At 37.2% G+C, this 23,347-nt stretch overlaps 1 protein-coding gene across 4 annotated transcripts in view; it reads right to left on the reverse strand.

Moving 5' to 3' along the window:
* Positions 1–23,347, reverse strand: part of SLC9A9 (solute carrier family 9 member A9) — a 208,555-nt gene that overhangs the window by 133,282 nt on the left and 51,926 nt on the right. For all 4 annotated transcript variants that reach the window (XM_054206426.1, XM_054206424.1, XM_054206425.1 and 1 more), the window contains exon 6: positions 17,889–17,994. In XM_054206426.1, the coding sequence (XP_054062401.1) occupies positions 17,889–17,994 (106 nt within the window). The remainder of the gene's footprint in view (positions 1–17,888; positions 17,995–23,347) is intronic.

The raw sequence follows: 23,347 nt of genomic DNA on the forward strand, positions 1-23,347 counted from the left end.
AGGGAATTAGATGTGCTGTATGCGTTAACACTAACACTTGCCTGTGAGCCTGAACTATCTTTTTGCTTCCCGCCTCCTGATACCCGAGTTGAGAGAGCTGTCATCTGCTCCCAGCTTTCTCACTTCTAGAACCAACCATCTGAACTTGTAAAGTGATGTCATGATTTGTATTTCTCTAATAATGTGTGCAGCACATACTTTCTTCATATATGGCTAGAACTTTATCTGCTGTCACCTGTACATTATTTTTCTTCATTATATCATTCTTCACCTCTGTATTATCCTTCAATTTCTTGTCTGTGAGCCACTAGCCTCCAGTTACTCAGAGTAGAGTTGATAAATATTTATCAGAAACATTTGCAAGACCTTCCGTTTATGTGACAGTTCTTATCATTAGTCCAGGGTGATGAGCCCCTGAAATAAAGATTTTCAGTGAAAATGATGTACCTCTTTTGAAAGACAAAAATTGAATTAATGTGTAATTGCAAGTGTTCTATGAGAGTAAGGAAGAAAGTTTAATGTGCTCTTGGAGGAGTAATTCCATCCATGGCTCAGGTTTATTTGTACAAAAGTGTCAAAATGTGATACTATGGGACTTAATTTACTCTACACACACAGAGTGCAAAGAATAAAACATCAGAGCACACTAACAAGACACTGACTGATGTGTCCATAGGAGGTAAGGAGGGTGATTACCAGAAGGATGGGTGGTCTTAATTAAAACCCCCCTTTCATACTAAAATTGTTGGGATAACTCCAGGATGAGACAATGATGCCTTTCAATGACCCTCATCTTTTACGGTGACTGCACTCTTGCAAGTAAATGTGACATTTATCTATGTCAATTGAATTCTACCTCCCTGTTGATAAAACGATGCAGCCTGATGGTTGCCTGCGCTGAGCGATACAGGTTAGAACGCTGCAGCAGATTACCACTAAATGACTATGATTTACTGCCATTCTGCTTGAGCGCTCTAGATGAGAATCTGCCTCAAACTACCATTGCAATGATAAGTATCTAAAGTAACTCCACTGATTCAACGCAGTTGTTCCAGATTTACACTGATATCACAAAAAAAGTAGCATATGACCCAAACACTTTAAGGAACATTTCAAGGAGCATGGTTAGCCATGAAAAATCCTTTGCCCTTAAGGGTAACTACTAGAGATTAAGTGGAAACAGTTTGCAGTGAACCTTTACTGAATCGTAATTTTCTTAGAATCACACAGCTCATGATTTTGTTCAGGAGAATCTTAAAACTTGAAATAACAGAAAGCGATGTATATTTTATGCCGGGCAGTAGTCCCTTTATTTCGGGTTTGACTTGTTGTCATAACATTGTAGCAGAACTCACTATGCCCGTCTGCAGTGTGGAATACTGAGGGATGAATAGCAGCCTCTGTAATAGCTAGTCCTTATCCTTCACAAATGCATAGTCCTACTCACATCACCCTCCTTTGGGGTTTAAATCAGCTTCTCCCTGAGAGTTAGATGGTTAAACAGTACTACAGTATACTATAATCTGCTCTGAAATCTCCTCGAATTAATCTGAATGAAGGGGTGGAGGGTCAATATCAGAGTGCTTAGCTGATCAATGAAAGAACACATACAGCAGGTTCTTATTTAACATTCAAAGAGCTTTTCTCTTCTGTGGCCTCTGCTTATGAAGATGTCAAGACTGATGTGTTCGAGGGTGGTGTGCCCAATTTCTGTTCACAGACAGCACTCCACATTCACAGGAGACCTGTCTGTAGACAGCTCAGTACTCCCAGAGACAGCATGAGGAAGCTCTAGGTGCCCAGTCCTCCTCATCTCGAGGAAAACAAATAGCCTGTTCTTTCACTGCTTCTCTCCTCTTTGTCAGTGAAACAGGACAGAATCCTATTCTTACCATTGGTCCATGTTTTAAGTGTAACAGAGCATGTAAAGCTTCCCTATGAATGTTGAAGAGGAAGGACAGAATTGGGAGCATGCTACTGGTGATATGCTAACAAAGAACTCAAAGCATTAAGTGAGGGAGCAGGAGAAACTGAAAGGAAACTATATCTTCGTGATTTCTACCAGATCTCAGTCTCTTAAAAATATAATGTACAAATCACAAACTTCCGTAAATTTTTCTTAGGCACAACTGTAGTTTTGTTTTTTGTTCTGTCTTTCCACTGTGTCACCTCCCTGAACCAAACTGTCTATTATACAAAAATAATGTAATGAAGCTGGACTAAATGATAATTTTTGTTCAGAACAAACCTGGAGTTTAGTAAGTAGTCAAGGAGGTACGGGTACTCTTTGTTAAGAGATCTGTAAGCTACTGTTTGTGTTTAAAATATTGTATCCCAGACAGAGCTAAGTCTGCTGCTAGAGGATGCAGGTAGCTGCTGGAGCAGATGGATAGTCTATTACCAATCCTGAAGAGCTGTGCTGTGCCGTGCCAAATTTCTGGCCTATCAACAGCCGTGGGCTTTTTCACTTCTAGAATGTTTTGTGTAAAAGATTAAGAAAGGAGCCCCCAGTCTCCCTTCACACAACTTCAGCAGCTTTAGGAACTTGTGAACAGAGCAGTACACTGCGGGGCCTGATGCTGAATGCAACTGATGAAGATAAACTACGTTAAATCCTATAAAAATTAGAGAGAAAGGAGTTTGAAAGTCTGTCTAAAGTTTTTTTCTATTTCAGTGTTTTCCCTCACTCCGGCCTAGGGCTCTCTAATGTTTAATAAATAGGAAGAAATATGATCCTTAGTATCTGTCCACAACATGGTATGTGGTCCCTGTATAGTCTGTGCTTGCAAAACGTATTTTATCATATTCAGAAGGGAAATAGGAATATAGTTTTACATTTCATGTACTATTTTCCTATAAATAGGAAAACAGTTTTATATTTCATGTACATTTTCAACATCTGGAATACAGTTTGTCAATCTCCTACCCAGATTCTTGTGGAGATTAAAAAAAAAAACGCTGTGAGAAATACTGGAAACAGATGCAAAAAAAATGGGCCACATGATTCCTAATGTACCTGGACCATAGACCAGATGACCCTACTTCCATTCTGACTTGGAATAACATCACCTTGAGGTCAGTGCAAAACTTCCTTTATCTGCATTTTAATAGGGAAAATAGTACGCTATTATCTCAAGTAACATAGTATGTTGCAAGTGATACGAAGCAAAATCTTAAGGTAAGCGTAGTTCATTTTGAACTATTTTGTGTTAGCATTGCAAACTGCCTACGAATTTTTCCTTTGCAATAGACATTCGCACTTTTTAAGGACGGGTCACATCTTTTTTTTCCTCCAGTGCGGACACACCCAATGTACTCAGTTTGCTGTCTCTGTGCTTCAGTTGAGAACGCAGCTCACAAGGGCATGAGATTTTTAAATCTTGGTACCCCTATCAATTTTTTTTCGTGTGCCCACCAAACAGATGATAATTTTTGCCTCTTGCTAATCTGGATTTGAGATGAGCCAGTAATCTAAAGAAGGAAATCTTTTTAATCTCCTGAGCTGTTCAATCCCACCTACATTTCATTATTGAAAATATTTTCTATATTTTTTCTTTTAAAAAATGGAAAGGCTCTGGTATTGTCTGAATGAAATACTATCTTGATAACAGAGCTTCCATCACAAATATTAGTTCCACTTCTATTGCTTTATAATAAACGGTTACAGCTGTTGCCATGGCAATTTTCATTTTTAAAAATGTATCCAAGTGAAGACAAGAAATGCAGCTGTTATCATGAGAAACTCTAAAATAAATCCAGATGTGAATTGTATCCTCTAGTGTTGGCAGTAATAACGTCAAAACCAAAACACGTTACATGTTTTGCCTTCTTGACATACTGGAGCTGAGGATGGGGATTTAGGGATATTCTGAATTGCAGGTCTCTGTTCCTGATCCAAATATAGCAAATGAACAGAATGAAATTTCACCTTAGGGAAAGGCGCTTCACTTGCTAGAAAATCTGGTCAGCCTTGCATAGAGAATCGCAGTAATATTCCTGTAGGAGCAAGGTAGGCCTGAAGTTCTCTTCATTTATTCTGATAATAGGCTAACATTTTGGTTTTTATGGCTTATAAAAAGAAAAATCCAAGCCATGGTAGAAATCTTACAATAACAATCTTACCTACTGCTTGTTGCCTTATCAGAGCAAATAAAGACCCTGAAAGCTCTTTAAAATTACTGCTATATCTTTAACGTTAGACAAAGAACATTAAATGAAAATTACTGGGCAGTGCTCTACAAAGAAGGTGTAACAAGTCCTAACACATGTAAATAGTCATCTGCTGGAAAATTGAACTGTGGTTGGGAAGGTGTAGTGTATTTAAGTCACTTTAGAGAAAAAACTATTTAAAGAGAGAATCTCTGAGAAAGTGATAGAGGAACAGCTTTGGACTTATCTTCAGGGGTATTTTTCTCAAAACTCTTGGTACAGTCTTTATTTCCCTATCCCTGCTTGCAGGAGTTTCAAATGATAAACCAACTTTAAGCAGTGCTACATAAACATATGGCACTCTTGAAGAACAATTTAAAAGCTGAGTGGAATCTTGAAAATAATATAGATGATAAAATCCTAAGACCCCCCCACCCCCCACTTTCCTAAATATACTTCAAATCACTTAATCAAAGAGACCTTACATCAAGTATCTTCCTTTGATAAGAATGCATTATTCGTAAGTATATATGTTAAGGTTTTTGGACATATAACTGGCAGCCGGTCATGAACTATTCCTCAATGGTAAGATTAAAAGAGATAAGCAAGATCTCCCTTTGTTTAAAATTAAGGTATCTGCTATTATCTGTGGCCCAGATCCAGTGCACTGTGGAAAATTTCACAGAAATTATAGGCAGCCAAAAAGGCATTTCTTCTTTCTGGATTTGTGAAGACTCCATTGATTTATGGATAAACATTTAGTATAACGCACTGATTTCCACCACTTAGTTTTAAAACAGATACTTTCCCCAGACAGGCAGTTCCATGAGGCTTAAACACAGCTATTAATAAAATGAAAATAATTCTGCCTAGCTTCATTACCCTCGTAATTACTAGAATGAAGGAGTCTTGCCTCACAAACCTTGCATTTACCTCACTCTAACAATGTGCAATGAAAACACTATCCTAGCAATGGGCTAAGTCCTGCTAACTCTAGAAATAGAATGAAAAACTGTGAACATCCTAAAATGATGGTTTAGAAATACCTTTAACATTACTCTGTAGGAATAAAAATACCATAATAAAGAAGATGCATGCTGTTAAATGGTCCAGGTGGTTGAAATATTTTCTTCAGGAATATTTTCATCTAGCTATAACCCTTTCCCAGTGTGTTTGAGGCAGAGAACAGCAGCCTGCGAGGCACTCTATTATTCTCATTTCTCTCACTATCGTTTCTGACCGTGCTTGCTACAGATCAGTAGAACAATATAGAAAGGAAGAACTGTTTGATTTCTTTTAAGTGAGTATAAATATGCAATGAATAGGGATACAAAATGAAAATGTTGTATGTTTAAAAATTATTTCACTTTTGTGAGACTTTGTAATGAAGAAATTACTATGGGAAAATTGCAAACATCAGTTCAATGCATTGTTGGGATGCTATTTTGTTCAAATTTTAATCGTATTTAAACCTTCCTTTTCAAAATCCAAATTCTAATGTCACTAGGTCTCCCCAGAAATGTACTGAAATATCATTATGAATCCAACTAACATACACATATGCATATTACCTTCAGAATATGTAGATCGTTATAATTAGCAATTAGTTAGGGAACATCAAAGTACCGAACACATTAAGAGGAAACTGGTAACAAGACTAGATTTTTTATTTTCATACAATGGTTCTACAGCAACTGTTCATAAGTCCCATTTCCCTAATCACGGCAGGAATGAGCCAGCTCTGTCACACTGTCCTCTCTCAGGGCCACTCGCACAACTGCTGTCCCGAGTGTTTCCTGTCTTTCAGCCTAGCTCATACCTGCAGCATGCCAGGCAGTGCCCTGATTTTATTTGGCTGTTGTTTTTTCACGGTTTGTGACTGCCAAAATGACACCATTTTGACTATGTTTGCATGTTGCATTTGCACTTTTTGTGAGGACTTTTTCTTTTTTTTTTTAAATTTAGCCATTTTGCAGAACCAATGTAGAGAAATACGTTTGTGCTTATCTTGGATAGAAACCTTACAATGACATAATTACAAAGCTTTCTCACCGTACCGCTTTCAAATTCAGACATGTCGCTTCTAAGGGGAGGAAAGAGGAAATTACCCATCTGTTTCTCATGCATCTTTCACCCTTGTAAAAATGTGCCAAAATCGAGCAATTTCTTAAGGTTTCTGAAATGTTTAGTTGAGAAATCTCAGCAGAGATATGATAAACTTCATCAGCTAAAAATCTTCTAAGATCTCATTTGTATTAGGTATGTGCCATCTAAAACTGAAATATAATTTTTTTCCTGCAGTTGTTGCTCCCTAAACTCTGCCATCTACGCTTTCACCAGCCTTCAGAACTGACCATCAGCATCACCCTCTCTCATCCTCATTATCTCCTCTGTTTCTCACAACATAATAAGGAGGACAACAAAGAGGCATGTGTATCAGAAATAAGGTCAGGGTATCTCTTGGCTTTAGGGAATGAAGAAGATTGGGTAAAGAGTTTTCAGTCCTAGCTCATCTTTAGAAATAATTTCTTTCCATCTCAGATGGGAGACAAAAGGAGAAGTGGTGGAGTAGGTCATGCAATTCAGGGGAATGGGTAGAGTGAGATAGAGATGGTGACCCTTGTCTATTGAAAAATAAAGGAGAGAGAAGGAACGAGACTGAGACCAAAACAAAAGCAGGTGGAAACAGAGAGTGGAGCTCTATAACTATTGGAAAAAATTCAAAGAATAGAAATTTGCTGAGTATCACCATTTAAGCAACTATGAAATACAGTAGCTTGTGGTAAACAGTCTCTCCTCCTGCTGTGCCTGGAACTCAAGGAAGGCAGCTGCATGCTACTGTTATCAATTATTCTCTTTGCTCAAGTGACAAAAGGAGATTCTGAAAACATTAAAGTTCCTAGTCCAAAACGTGTAACACGCACACTGAAATAGTGCCTTGGGTATGGAGAGAGGGAGATTTCTGTGTATGAAAAAATAAACTTAAAAATTGCATTTGACTAAAATGTTTACAGAAGGTGTATCTCAACTCCTCTTCTGTAAGGCATGAAAATATATTTGGGGCATTATAGAACTTTTGAGTACTTGATAACCTTTGCGTTATTTTGATGTGCTTTCTGTATGACTCCTCATGCACGCATAAGCATATATGTACACATTTGCACACGCAAAAGAATTTCACGTAGAGCTATGTTGGTTCACTCTAACAGACTCGGTAGCTTAAGGATTTGAATCTTAAAAGATCAAGGCTTGCAGTGGGAACCAGTTTACCTGATGCTGCTGTTAGTTAAAAAAAAAAAAAAGCAGGGCTCACTAGAGATTTCAGTCTTTCCTAGTGCTCCTGGGTAGCCAGTGGAAATACGCAGTCCATTCTCCCACAGTGCGGATGGGTTCTTCTTTCATGTAATCACAACCTGATCTCCAAAGAATAAAAGAATTTTGATGGGAGTTTTTCCTGTTGTAACAAAACGTCTGTCTTGAGATAGCTGTACTCTTCAATACCGTATTTCTGGGAAGGATTTGAATAGTGAATAGGCATTTGTGGGTACTCAGTAAATGAAATGGCAAGCTCTTCCTCACCTTTCTGATTCATACTCCTTTTCTGTCTTCCCTGCCAAGAAGACTTGAAAAATATGGTGATCTACTGCAAGTACCAGACAGACTCTTATGTACAGTACCTCATCCAGAGAGGATGAAATGAGATTTCTTTTGGAACACTTCAAGGGAAATAGTATCAATACGTTCATTTTAAACTGAAAGGGAGTTGTCTCTGTAAGTAGAATTAGACTCTGTATGTAATTATCTTGCTCTCAGAAAATCTGTCTTATTCACTAGAGAAAGGTTATTTGGATAAGAAAAAACATCTGGAAGAGCTCAAAAAACAAGCTGACTCGTACCAGGGTGTACTTCAGTTCTGAAGAGTTCCCAATAGAAATCTTTGAAATGAAGAAGCTTTGATGCCAATTCGGTCATTTGTATGGAAAATGTAGCTAAATAATTGCCTCTTACATGTGATTTGCGAGCACTGCAGGCAGCATTCTTAATTCTGAGTTTGCAGATCATATTTTTAAATGTTATCAGTTTATTTGTGTATAAGTGGACAGAAATACCTGCAGCTAGTCTGATTTGATTGGATATGACAAGTACAGACATTCCCAGCTGATTTTGAGCTAAGCTGCATTTTCATACATCCCTGAGGGCAATCTCCATAAAAGTGCTCACTGAAATCTATTCTAGCTTAGCAGACTGCAACTGAAGGCTGCCTATTCAAATAAATTGCACAAACAAAGCAGAGCCAATTAGATAACTTATAGCTAGAAAGACCTTTAGCATGTATTAACTAGAAGCTAAGTAGAACCTTAATGTGGAGCTGATATTGGAAAAAGGGAGATGAAATGTTAAAAAGTGAAAAAAAACATAGCGATGAGGATTACCTCCTGAAAACATTCTGTTCCAAGTCTCCATTTTCCTACTGAAAATGCTATTACAAGCATTACAGAAATTCCATAGCATTTTTCCCCCTGATTCAAGCCCAACACTGGTCTGTACAGTAAGCCCCATGGAGAAAAAAGAAAGGAAGTTTTATTAAGCAAGGACACCATCACTTTATGGGGGATTTCCTCTGTTCTGGGAAAGAAGCTCTTTTAAAGTTCCTCCTAATAGCAAGTTTGGTTAGTTTCCCAGCGCTCACATCTCCTGTTCCAGATGGTCAGTGACGTGAAACTCTAATTATCATCAACAAAATAAGCTGGGACTAAACCCTTCCTCAAAGGTAAAAAGAGCAGATGGACAACCGTAATTTCATTATTATAGAAATAATAGATGGAAAGGGTTTCTCATCCACCTTTTAAAATTGCTCACTAACTTGTTGCATAATTAATTCCTTCCTGTATTAATTTATAAGTTACTCTGTTTGACTGGTTGAATGTCTGCTTGGTACATAAGCCTGTCTAACGATATAGGGAATAGCAGCCAAATTCATCTTGTCTTAAGGGGAACCAGTAAGTGAAATGTTTAGGCTGAGCTTCCATCCAGCACTTTGATTTCTGTCAGGTTTTCAGGTAATTCTATTTTATTCCCCTCCACAGTGTTACAGTCATCCCTCCTCAGGAATCTTTGTGTGGATAAAATCACAAATAGTATTCATCTGGAATGAGGTTATGGATAACTCCAGAGATGCAGTTAGGCATTTCTCCAGAACTGTAGCTCACAGGCATTCAAATCCCTAAATCACAAAGACTTGACAAACAAGGACTCAAGATAATGCAAGTCAGTACCTGGTCAGTCAGTACAATGCTGGTCTCACTTTGATCTGTGAGTTCTAGGTCAGGTTTTGCAAAGGCAACCACCCACCGAAGCCTGCCACTGCTCAAACTAGCAGCCTCAATTAGAAGCCTCAGTTCCTCCAGTTTTGCCAATTAATTTATGTAGAGACAGCTACAAAGAAAGGGTCTGGGCACAACTCCCTGTGTTTCTGGCAGAATCTTATTCCTTTCCTGAATTCAGATTCCTTACCTGATTGCAGCACACAACTCTTTAAAACTGGCTGTCCTAATTCCTATACTTTTCACTGTTTCTTCTCAGTTCAGGAGCACGTTCTACTGTACTACGTAAGGATTTCAAACATAGACATTCCTAACAAAACAATATAATACTGCAACAATGCACCAGAGAAAAATAATCAGGTTTTCCTCTGCATCGCTATGAGTAAAGAAGCTTTTCTTTCCTCTAAAGAGTCCTCGCTACAGGTTTAAGTATCACTGTCATGATCTGTATTTACACAGTATGCCATATCTTGGTTTCTCGCTGTGTCTTGTCTTTTCTCACTCTTGCTTCTTTTTTCTAGCCATGCCCTCACAATTTCCGTTTGTTGCTTTCATCAGTTCAATTTCTTACTTTCTCTTTCATCCCTGTTTCACCTTCTCTTCCCACCTTTACAAATCTATATGCCACCTATTTTCTTTAACCAGGAAAATGTTGCACGTGTTAATCCCTTTTACCTTTTTGTCATCTGCCTGATGGCACAGATGCTTGTATTTCCCTCTTTTCTGCCTTGGCTGGAAGTGTGTCTCTGTGCATACTTTCTACAATAGCTGTCAAGGAATGAGGCTTATATGCTTTTGAAAAAGAAGTACCTGGGCTGAACAGTTTTATGTGTAGCTACACTAAAGCTATCAATTGTGTGTGCATAAGGACTCATGAATAGAAGGGTGGTTTTTTTACACTATTACTTACATACTGATATGCTTAGGCTGTGTGAATAATATCTTGTCTGCACTGAGATACATGTTGGAAATAAACTTAAATGAGTTTCTTTTTCACTCCAGTGGCTGAAATAGTATAGTAAAAGACACTAAGAAATGGCATGAATACGTGGTTAAAAAATGTCTAAAAATACAAGGGCAATAGAGAAACAAATATCCATTTTTCACATGCAATGACTCAATACTGAAGCAATCATATTTTTGCTATTTGCTAACGGTGCCTAATAAATCTCTGCAGGAGGTATGGGATACGAGCTGACAGACTTCACCATATTCTTAGACTGAATGAACTCCCAGTTACCTACAGATGAGGAGGAAACTGAAACAAAGACAAAGTATTGGCTGATAGAAAAGTCTTTGTTTCTTAATTGACTACGTAATACAAAAGGTTTTGAGATAGTACATATGGAAGCTCATGATACCACTTTTAAAGGCTGCTTTTGACTATAAATGCAGTTTAAGGGAAAAATAGGATATGAGAATACTCAGCTGTATTTTCTTGGCAAAATTTGTTATTCAGTGGGTTCAGGGATCAAAGTGTGGCAAAATCTATACAGAATAATGCTCCAAAAATGGAAGGGCAAAGGATCCAAATTAGAGACAGCCCATGACAAAAGAAGAAAGCTTAAAATAATTGTAAAGGGAGCCTCACATCTACTGAGATATGCATCAAGGAGACACCCATCACAGTTTTCAAAGCCAATATTATTTCCTGCAAATCCCAGCTCCCAACTTCATTATTAAGCAGCATGGTTACAATATCTTTTCATGTCATTTACAGAACTGCTTATTTTAATATATAATAAACAAAGAATCACAATTAGAAATCTTGAAAATAGGAAAGCAATGCTTGCAGATAATGGATAGTTACCTCACCAGGCCAATGACCAAGTTAAGTGAAACATAAACTGAATATTTGCACCTATATTTGGTGTTTGTCAAATGTCTGTTTCTTCAGTCTCTGATTACATTTTACTCCTGTGTAAACTACCTTTAAGTTCAATGACATAACAACAGAATTAAAACCACAGAAGTAATAGAAGAATACAGGTAAACAAATAACTAAAACCAGAAAGGTTTAAAGGTTCTTACTAATTTTCTGTTTGAGATCCATTTGGTCAAAAGAGTTTCTTATATTTTGGAGAGAGCTGAACTAAAATTAGTAATATCTTGACTATACCTATCAGTAAGAATCACCAGTGTGACAGAAGGAATTCTCTTGACTTCCTCAGGCAATTATAGGGATCACTGTCTGAGAAATGTCAACCTTAGTGGGTGCTCAGCACAAACTGAGCCGAACTCTGTCTTCTGAGTTATTTCCCCTGGAAATGGATACTGTTTTTCAATAAATTTGTCTCAGTTACCTTTGACGTGTTATTTTAGGAAGCCCCATACAAGCTTCTAGGAGAACTTTGGCCAAGAAAGAATGGATTGAACATGATATTAACTTGCAAAAGCTACTACTAGAGTAGAATGAAAGTATTTTTTGAGCAGAGAACATATGTTGTGATGAAGATATGTTATGACATGCGTTGGTTCATGTCCATCCTGGAAATACTTAAGAGGAGCCATGATTTCCTCACTGGGCATTGCAAAGCTAACCATCACCTTTAGTGATTTGTCCTGCCCCTTCTTCCCTCAATACTATTCCCTGTACCACAAACACATTGAATAGTTAGAGTTCCTCCTTTATACCTTATCCTACTGTAGCAGATAATCCCTGTTTACGCTGAAGAAGGAAAGATAAAAGCAAGATGAAATGGGCAGTGCCCAAACTACCTGTCATAAATTTCAAGCCTTTTAAACTATTAAAAAGGGGTCTGGATTCTATGGACAGTTAATTTATCAAGCACAGATATAGTGTCATATGCTGTAGCTAGATGATGAAAAATGGACTTGAAATCCATCTATTATTAGAAAAAAATTATATTTCAAGAACTTTGGAAAAGGAGATTTCTTCATCCTGGTAAACTGCTTGGTAAATCTTTGAACCAGTCAATATAAGCTTACTACATAGAAGGTGGTTGTAATACCCTTTTACCAGCACAGATTTTTTTTTTTGGGGGGGAAGGAAAAAAAATTAAAGTTACCTATTTATTCTAGACCATTTTATCTGGCCAATCTGAATTCCTGAAACAATATTGCATCTGTGAGCATCAGTGCAAATATGCATCTCACCAGCAAATACTGTTCTATCAGCAATGGGTCATACAATAACAGGATCTGTTACACCTCCATTTCTTACCTAGTTCTAAGAATTTAGCCTTTCGGTGCTGGTCCTAAACTTTTGCAAAGGGAGCCTTACAGCCTGACTGTGTCAAAATCTGGGCCTTCCATTGCCCAATTTTTGCTAATAGGCATGAATGAACTTTGTGGAATCTATACAACTAACAAATACTTTACAAAAAAAGCAGAATACCTGTTTCAAAACAATCCATTATTTTTTGTTTCCTTTCCTCTTCATGTTCTTCTGAACCTCCAAGGTCATCATCTCTTCCTTTATATGCCATTTAAGGTACTTAAAAATGGCAATCCAAACTTCACCAGAAAACTACGCTTGCAGTATTACTTTCCTCTCTGCCCAGAAATATCTATACTTCTAAGCCTTCTAGGGCAATTGGCATTTTGACATGGGAGGTCTTCATTTCATATGTCAGCTAGTTTCTGTGTTCTCTGGCTTCACTGATGTGTGATCCTCAACCATGCTTTTTATCTCCAGGATTTTCACTTCATTCATGTATCAAACTGTTCTTGATTGTATATAACAGAGCTAGGAAATCCATTCCTTGCCATATGTCACAATGTCACGTGTCCTGTGTCCCCTGGCTCCCACTCACTTGTTTTGATCGCTTGTGAAAGACGATGGCATACGCCCCTGCTGCCCATGTGATTTCCACACTATCACCTCTCCCAGGAAGGGGATGAAACTCATCAGGTCCACTGAGCAGTGCTACAGGGCCAGCAGAGAAATGAAGTTGTGTCTTTCACAATAATGATGATACAAACGCTTCTGACATTGACTACAATGGAAACATCTCTCATGTAATGTTCTCTTAGATAATTTGTTAACAGGGAACACGTATCAGTATTCATTAATGCTTTCCACATCCTGCACTCACTGAGCACTCAGCATGAGAAAGATTTAATAGCTCTGCTAAATAAACTGTCTCAATGCTAATGACCTGTTCAGCTACTTTTCAGTCACATCTCAAGCTACTCAATGCTTTTTATACAACTTCTTCCGTACTTTCTTCATCAAATTTCTCTGCAAATGTGAAAAAACTATGCCAAGTCCAAACCTACGGCATGTGCACTCAAAATATATGTAGATGCTTTCTTCAATAAGTGATATATGGTCTGAAGACAGAACAATGAAAAATGAATGAAAGTGAAATAAGAGGTTAATCCTCATGACTTGCTCAAAAATATCCATAAATTATTGATTTTCATCCAGATTCTACCATCTTCATGACACACACAACTCCAACTGAAGTTACTGGAACGTTTCTCACTTTTGATCTTTAGAATGTGGTCCACTAGCTAGTAAGTGTCTAACTACGCAGGCAGTTCATTGTAGTTGGCTGTAAAGTTCTATCTACAAACCTTAGCAACAATAAACATTCCTGGGTCTGAAATCTATGAATGAAATAGATCACCTTGAACGTTGTGTCCTATGGCATGGATGCCTATGCATATCTGAAGCTGAACAAACTGCTGCTTTGTGATGTTCAGGGAATTGGATGGCAGAAGGTTAAGTTTATAGTGCAGAGAACAGCTTTCTGTGTGTTGGAACATTTGTAAGCTAAATTTTGTTATTATTTTTGCAAAAAAACTGAGGAAGTTGAAAACTCAGGAGTTAGAGGATACAAACAGTGGTACAAAAGCTATCATCTGGAATCGTTTATGAAAGTATTGACTACATCGTAGACCAACACCCAAGAAAGCAAAAGAAGTCATTCTACGTGCATATATTATGATACAGCAATGGAAGAAAAATAATCTTAAATTATATTCTTTTATTCCAGAAGCTACAGAATAAACTCAGGTAAACTTTCTTGGTGATGAAATACAATGTCTTCTGAAGAAGACAGAATGATTTCTTTCTTAAAAATTGTAATAAAAATATCATTGGAAAGATCTTTTCATAAAAGGTTGCCACAATCTGTTGTCTAAAATTAAATTCCGAATAGTGAAACAATCTCTAATCATAAAGACTATAAGTGTTTTTAAACACACTCAGAAGGAGCTCAAAAATCGTATTTTTCCTACATATATTTTCTTTGTTTTAATGTTAGCATATAAAAAATACTTCTACAGATAAAGCTTATGCTGTAAATAGACACAGAAAGTGGACACAGCTGCCCAGTCCTGGAAAACAAAGCACGTAGGAAATATTTGTGGCATAATTAGTCATATAGTTTTTTCTGGGTAAAAGCAATGTTTAGTCATCAAATAAGTACTGTCTTGAAGGGCTCTTATTATTTTTCTTAAATATCTTGAATCCTTGATACACAACAGGCTCAAAAATTACTCATTTTGAATATTTGAATCCTCATTTTCATCCAAAATGTTTATTTTCTGTGAGAATTCTTACAGACTTTTTATTAAAAGGAGGACTTTGCCCTAATAATGAAAATTTGTAAGCAACTCCGCAAGTTACTCATATAGGAGAAAATCCTTGTTACATCTACAGTACCCTTGCTTATAGAGGCCTTTGTATGAGCTCTCCCAGATGCGCGACAGCTTGTCAGCCTTTTTGCAGCCACTCCTGTCAATTTGATTCACAGTGATCCCTCCTGCATGGATTATCTTAAAATAGCACAGTATAAATGAAATTTTGCAATTATCACAAACAGTCAGGTGTTTGCAGTCAGGTGTTTGGTATGGCTAGATGGCCTGGGGGAGAGTTGCTGATTTGGCCTGGAGAACTTGTGTGCTTGATCGGTATTTTCTTGAAGGCAATTGGCCACTGTGTCTATACGTACTATTGCAGCAACACACAGCTAATTTGACTTTTTAAATCCATATGAAAAATGTAGGGGTAGCTGGTCCTGCTGCTGTCCTTCTAAATGGTAAACAGCACAGGAAAAATAGAGGTTGGAGGGAAAAGCTGGAGGAAAAGAGAGATGTCAATATAAAGCCTTGTTGGCAGACAGCCATACTACCTTCACCTTGCCAAATTGCCACAGCCAGCCATAAGGGCCTTCCCTCTTTTCTCCTCTTCCCTTTCCTGCAGTGAGTCACTCCTGCAGACGTTAACTTGGTTATGCTGTTAGTTGATAAAAGACACCGTGTAGTCTCTTTTTCTATTTTCTGTTTACCATTACATAGCATACAAAATGACTTATTGCTTTTCCAGATCTGTAAACATTATTTTCACACCTTTTTAAATAGTCCTCTATTACTGTAATTATGAACGTGTGTTTGCACCATCCTAAAAAGTGGTATGTGTTACAGAGAAAAAAACCTAGCTGTTCTTTTGTAGTGACAGAAAAATCACATTCTTCATTTAAACTTGTTTTGGTTTAGTGGGGTGTTAACGCACTGAAGCTGACATTATTAACAGTACAGCCTTACTTAAAAGGCTACAGGAAGGGAGATCATATTAGGTTGCAGAAACATTGTATTTGTGCATAAACTGATTATTTAAGCCAGAAATTAATTAAATGTGAAAATGATGCCGCCGTATATTCTCTTCAGTCTCTACAAATTACTAAATATATTACAGAAATAAAGGTATCAGTCACACTGAATATATAGAAAATACATGAGTTGTAATCTCCTGTGTACAGCACAGAAAACATGAGAAGGAGATAGCCAGCATTTGCATCAGGCATCCTTCCTATAGATATCTGTATCCATGTGCAGGCTGAGGGTCATAATGTAGAGTTGAGTACTGGCAAGAGTAAAGGTTAGAAACTCATGAATCATGTACAGTGATTTTTCATTGTCGTGTACAATGACAGCATTTTTCTTTCTAGATTTGCTTTGCAGTAGAGTTGTACCTTTGAAGAGATCCATGTGCTTTGACATCGCAGCAACTGAAAACTACAGACATTTGAAATATTCTGGGTCTCCTTGAGTTGCTTGTAGCTTAACTGTTCCACAGTCTATAGGAACCTTGCACTAGCAGGTGAAGAGTCTAAACGAGCTATAAATGCCTAGGCCTTTATTAAACAAAGCCAAGGAAGAGAGAAAAAAAACCCTCACTTTTTGTCACCTGCATGCTTCTTTCCAATTCTAATAGCTGCTTTAATGCTTTTCTATCCGTCTTCTCTACTGAAGCTTCTATTCTTTGCTTAGCTTTTCCCTTTGCACATTTTATTTTCTGATGTACTAGATGCTCTCCTAAGTGACGCATTCCAACCGCAGTCACTGAATGTGACAGCCATGCTGTATCTAATCATGAAATGCTGTGCTCAGACACTTGACAGAGTTTGAAAATATTACTCTTGCTCTAAAAACTATGTGAGGAGTTCAGTGTAGGTGAATTTAACTAGACTGATAATTGGAGAATGAGAAATTAAATAGGAATACTATTTTTTTGTATTGTGAAACAATTTTGTTTGGGGTTTTTTGCAATTCAACTATTATAAGTTTCTCCATGGGGTTTCAGACAAAATACAAAGCTAACTTTTTAATGACTAGAAACTCTTTAAAAGTCTGTTTTTCTGAAGGATAGGACAAATCTTAGAGGAGCTAAGGAGAAAGGTGTCACTGACTTGGGCCTTACTGTGCAGCATCTTCAAGCATCACAGAAAACTGAATTTGATTTTGCAGAGTTCTGTTACTTTTAAGATTATCTGAGAGGATTATTTGTATTTCTAGCAAAGCTCCAGGAAGCATATAATACATGTAGAGTGGAGTTAACTTGAGATCCTGTTAATCATGTACTTAGTATCTGTATTTTTAGGACAGCATATACTTGTGTGATTTTGACCCATCATTTGTGATCTGTTTGAGGATTTTTGAGAATAAAAAGGCTATATATAAACTTAGTATTATCAGCTGAAGCTCTGTCAGATTCAATAGGCAGAAGTAGATAAACCGAGCTACTGTGTACCACTTTGTGGTTTAATCTTGGAAAATAATAGATTGCAAAAAATAAAAAGATCCTATCTCCAATTTTATAGTTGTCCTATATCCTGGGTGCTCATTCAGCATTATTTTTTTCAAGATATCTTGTTTAGATGAGAAAATAAATCATATTAAATTAAATTCACGCATTTCACAGAATATACTGCTTTCTAGGTTGAAGAAAATGAACTAAAATTGTATTCTGGGTACACAGTCACCATTAACAATATTGGAATTCTGGTGTTTAACAAGCCAAGAACAACTCCAGAACTACAACTCTGTAATGAAATCTTCAAATGTTACATCTATACTTGCACAAGCTATATCAGTGAGAATTATACCAGCAATTAAAGCTTGTAATTATCTCACCAAGTAAAGAACGGAGGTGGGTGTACTTACTACGTCAGTACGATAGCCACGGCATCATTTAGGACACTCTCTCCAAACAGGAGTGTGTACAAATCTGTATCCACATGCAGCTCATGGAAAATAGCTAGGACTGTCACTGTATGGAGAAAAAGCAAAGTGAGTTTGTTATTTTCATATTCCTCTGGCAGTTCAAGAAATAAAGCAATGTTAGAATGTGAGTTTTGAGAAGTCCAGTCCTATTTGTTACCTGAGTGGATACCATAAGTTAAAAGGGATCAGCTGAAGTATATCAGATCCTTAAATCCAGCAAGTCTATGAGTTTTGCTGCTTCAGCTGAGTTAGAAAGAACCTTTCCCTGTCACGCAGAGAACCACGCACAAATTAAAATGTCACAGCATATTTCACTGTGCATAAAGGACTGTGATCTTGTGACCAAGGAGAAATAAGGGTGCTGAAAAGACGGGTTTTGCCATAGACTTTTTGTGCGATGAGAGTAGCAGTTTACCTAGTTTAAGAAGGATGTAATAACACTTATCCATCTGTTATGCGTGTTCACTGAGGAACGTGCATAATAACCTTATACCCTGTCCCACCAGCAGCAGAACCACTTTCATCGCAAGTGTAGCGTATCTGTAGTCATGAAGCTCTCTTATCCAGATCAGGCTATCTGATACTTGTCACCCATTTTAAGGTTCCGTCAGCATATCATTAATTTAAGTCCCTCCTTTCTTCCTGCTATATTTGATTTTACCTTATCGGTGCAATATTAAAAAATAGAGCGTGTTGAATTTAAACTGAAGTTGGGCAAATCACTTAGACACACATCCTCAAGGGCATTTAGACACTTGGCTTATATTCAAGTAATTAAGTCCTGTAGATATTACAGGATGTCTAAGTTGTTTTATGCCTCAGTTTGCTTACCTGTGAACAGGGGGTCATAATCCTTCCCAAGATCAACCTAGCACTTCATAATCTCCAAAGAGATAGCCAAAGAAGGCTATCTACGCTCTGTGTTGATATTCTTATTCTCTCTTCGCATGGATGAAGCAAAGCTTTCTCTTTTCAAACAAAACTCAATGTAAAGGGCCCCCATTATTTGTATGGTTAAAAATTACACAGTAACTCACTGCTTCACTGGTGCTCATTCTAGTACGTAATTGTGCAATTGACTCAATCCTTATAGCCCAGGAATCCCAAAGATTCGGAGTGCCTCTGGGATACTATGTTAACATCTGACATTTCAGAAATGAAAATTACATACTTTTACACTGAGACGACTGCTGATAATTCACACAAAAATATGAACAGGTGATTATGCTTTGTCTTAATAACACTTCTTGGAACTTTGAAATCACTGCTGGTAAGATTTTCTAAATGGCACTTAAATATCTGTGTAATCTAAAAATCAGTTTATAAACCCAAAATAGATTCACAGTTCTCCTGTGAGATTTTATGTCAAAGTGATCTCTGTTGATGTGTTATCTTTGAAGAATTTTCTTCTACAGAAGACAATTTAGGAGATGTGTGTAGCTGAACATTTGCTGATATAGCTATATTTAAATCAGCTAGTTATATTTAACCATCCTGGTAACCTCGCTCATGTACTCCCGGTACAGGTAGAATTTAAACTAGGAAGAGTTCTTTCCCCAGAACAGCTCAAAGGTGTAGGAAGAAGTTTTATTGGTAAAAGATATTTCCTTGGTTCACCAATATCTATATTCGCTTTTTCCTTGATTAGCAACTCTGCCTTAATGTGCTAAATGTGGACCCAATTTAGTCTCCCATTCTTTGATGTCATTGGCATAACAACAGACTTGTTTTCTAAAACTGTTTGCCATTTCCAGCTTTTGCTTATTAGCTAATTAGTTTGGGCTCACATTAATAGTCCCTGTGATAATGACAGAAGGAAAAGAAAATAGTAATCAAAGTCCGATGTACTGTTGGTATGTATGTATAGCAAGCCAAACCAATTAGACAGATGCCTACACGTTCCTCTCCTTCCTCTTGCCCCCTAAGAAAACAGCTTTCTCTTCTTGTTTTCTCTCCCAACTCTACCCCAAAAATCTGACTTAAAATCTTTTCAAATGAAAGCAAAGTAATAAAGCAACCAACATAGTAATGCATCAATTGCCTCTTCTGGGAGAGGCTCCCCAGTTCACCCAGTTCTCAGAAAGTATCTTCCATTTCAAATGTTTCTCCCATTCCCAATGGAGGTTCTTGGATCTTTGCAGCATTGCTGGTCCCTGACTGAAAAATTCTGATCTCTGCTCTGTCCCTATGTTTGTCTGGCCCAAGACGCAGCAAGCTTCAGCCATACTGCTGCTGACAGATCCTTATCTGATCTGTTTTTAAAGAACTAAAGTGATGCTGATTCCACAAATCCCAAGGGAGACTAACCTGCTCTTCAGTATTCATACAATTTATAAATGCAGTTATTCCTGAATGTCAAACCTAAATCTCCCCTCCTGCTCTTCAAGTCTGTAATTTCCATTCCTAGCCTAATGAGACGCGAATAATTTGTCACGTTTGTTCCCCTTTTCTTTCCAGCAACATTTGCCTATTCAAAGACTCATTTCAGACGTCTCCTCCCTAAACTGACTCACTTCTTTCAATCTCCTCCTTTCAGTAATGTTTTCGAGCCCTCTAACCACTTCTAATCAGCTCATATCTTTCTTGAAATACAGTGCCCAAAATCAGATCCAAGTACTGTAGTTGACACTTGCTGTCAAGAAACAGAGTGAAAAGATGCTGTAGAACACTTTAATAAATCCTGCTTTCCTTTTTTTGCTATGTATTGGTACTGATGACTCATTTTCAGGTTGTAAACTCAAAATCCTTTTCAGAAGTGAATGCTCATTTCTTATTTTCTATCTATGAAGTTGATTATTTCTAAGCGTAGCATTTATCCTTGTTGATTTTAAATCATTGCAAGAATTGCATTGAGTTCTAATCCTGTCCTTCAAAGTGTCTGCAATCTCCTCTCAGCATAGTATTATACATTAGAGAAGCATCCTCTATTGCATTAGCCAGCTCATTAATGAAAATGTTAAATATTATCTTCATAAGAAAGAGAACTGCATAATCTTTAGCACATCCACCCCATTTAAGAGTTCAGCAAAACATTTTCACCTTGTTTTGCCAACCAGTGACTAGTCATTTCCTCAAGATCTCATGTGCCTTCATTAATTATGACAATCTATGGTTATAGTTCAGAAGGGGCATACTAAAAGGGACATGATACTCTGCTATTGAAGAAAGGTAATTTAAATTACTTACTGGATAGAATAATGCTGTATGAATAGTCATCATTGTCCAAAGTAGTCACATCATATTTTGTCTGATGGATGACTTTAAAACTCAATGGAATTAATTAAAAAATTCAGTACTTGCTATCATATACCACAGTAACATATCTAGTCTCTGAGAACCTTCCTATCTAAGTAAAGATCATGGATACTACACTGCAGTGAGTCTGGCCTCTCCAGCTTTCTGAAGGCACTTTTGAGGAACAGTAAGTAGGGCTTGGTTTTTGTGTGGCAACTACTCAAAGACTTGTATAATTCATTAGATACAATATGTATTATAAAAATTAAAGTACACAGTATCTCTTCATCTCTTATTTCAGTCTAAGCATATGAGGACAGAGATAGAGACGGATAAAGAACTAGATGGCTAGAAGGCCAGATAATTGAGGGACAGCAAACAAACATCTTTTGTGGCAGTAGAAAACTGACTCAAATAGAAATAATATGTATCAGAGCTCCTGACTCAGAGCGGGTTGTGAATGTCATTGAAAAATTCAGTGATGGGAAGCATGAAATAGTGAAGTAGCTAAGATTTTCACAGTACTTCTGCCAACAGAAATCTGATTCACTTCTTCCTTGACTCCATGGACTGAGGTAACATCTGTTAGATGCTAAGCCTGGCACGGTTTTGGTTGTACTCGAGTCAGAACAAATGTCTGTGCAGCTGGTTTGTGAAAGATATCTTTAGACATATGTAGAAACAATTTGGCCTGTTATTAATTCCTGTAAAAAGTATGTATAACTGAAATATCAGCAAACTACAACAATCCCTAAGCTAACTGTATCCCATACTTCTTTGCTGTTATGCTTGAAAACAATACAGAAGCTCAGAAAATAAATGAGACCAGTATATAAAGTACTGGTATTATTGTATCTGGGTCTTCTGACTAGAACTATTAATATCTTTCATAGCTCATGGGCCTAAATTCTTTTAGGAGGGCAGTATCAAATGGGAAGAAAATAAGATGAGAGAAATCTCACTTAAATTTCCTATCCATTTTTCTCTAAAAATAACAATTCTAATTTTAATTATAGTCTCCTTTCCCTACTAATCAGTCACGCCACTCACAGATTAGTTCAGTGGTGAATAAGAAGAAAGCATAAAAATACTTTAATGAAAAATAGTTTTCTAAACAGTCTTATATAACCAGTGTATAAAATGTATTACTTTGCAGTATTTATAAATTATGCTTCTTAATACATAATCCTTTGATTTTATGAGAAACAGAAACTGCTCTTTCTGATAAATATCCAATTTTATCAATAATAACAGCAGTGCAACTTGCATTTTCACTTCAGCTGTAACCATAGTAACTTCAAATAGAGAAGAGCCTTGTGTTTATCAATATGACCAAAGGTAAGGGAGTTCATCTAACTCAGAAATAGCTATGCCTCAGCAAACCTTGTGAGGGTCAGTCTGTTTTCTATGCTTGAAATGTCAAAAGTTAAAAAAAAAAGAAGTGCTAAAGATACATGAAAAGTCTTTGGATTCGAAGGTCATTTCACAGAATGTGTTAATAACAACAGCTAAGACAAACTGCCAAAGTTGTACTTTCCACTTATTTTTTGCTTGCTAAGGTAGAGGTCAAATATATTCATTCATGTGCCAGTTTTGTTCTGTCATTCACCTTATTCCATTACAACTACTGGTACCCTGACGCAGCCTATTGCTGTGGCCTGTTGCTGTGTCGGCTTTCAACCACAGAGGACAGTTGTCAGAATACCCTTATCCGTGCTTGCATGTGAGGCAGTTTCGTTTTGCAGGTCTCTGATGCTCAGGGAGAGAGAGCTGGGGGCTCCACTCCCCACACCACCACCTTTTCCACAGTCTCTTTGCTGCTCTTGATGAGCGATGCATGTACCAGAACATAGGGAGGAACTGCTCCATACCCTTTGAAGGGATCACACCAAAAAAATTCCAGAGTCAGGTTATATTAGAAATCAAAACACAATATTAACACAAGGCAAACCCCTTCAACAGCAAAACAGAGGAATCCATGCTGTTTTACGCAGATAAAATAGCAAGAAGAGATGATTTCCCCAACTACACGATAAATGATACCTATTGATCAGAATAAAGAAAACTATAAATACTGGTCTGTCATTTTAAATTGAAGACTAATGAAGGGAGAATTTGAGAATTTTAAAATTCTATTCCTTAGAAATTAAACTTCTGACCTGAAG

The sequence above is a fragment of the Rissa tridactyla genome, chromosome 6 (assembly GCF_028500815.1).
Source record: "Rissa tridactyla isolate bRisTri1 chromosome 6, bRisTri1.patW.cur.20221130, whole genome shotgun sequence".
NCBI classification, from domain to species: Eukaryota; Metazoa; Chordata; class Aves; order Charadriiformes; family Laridae; genus Rissa; species Rissa tridactyla.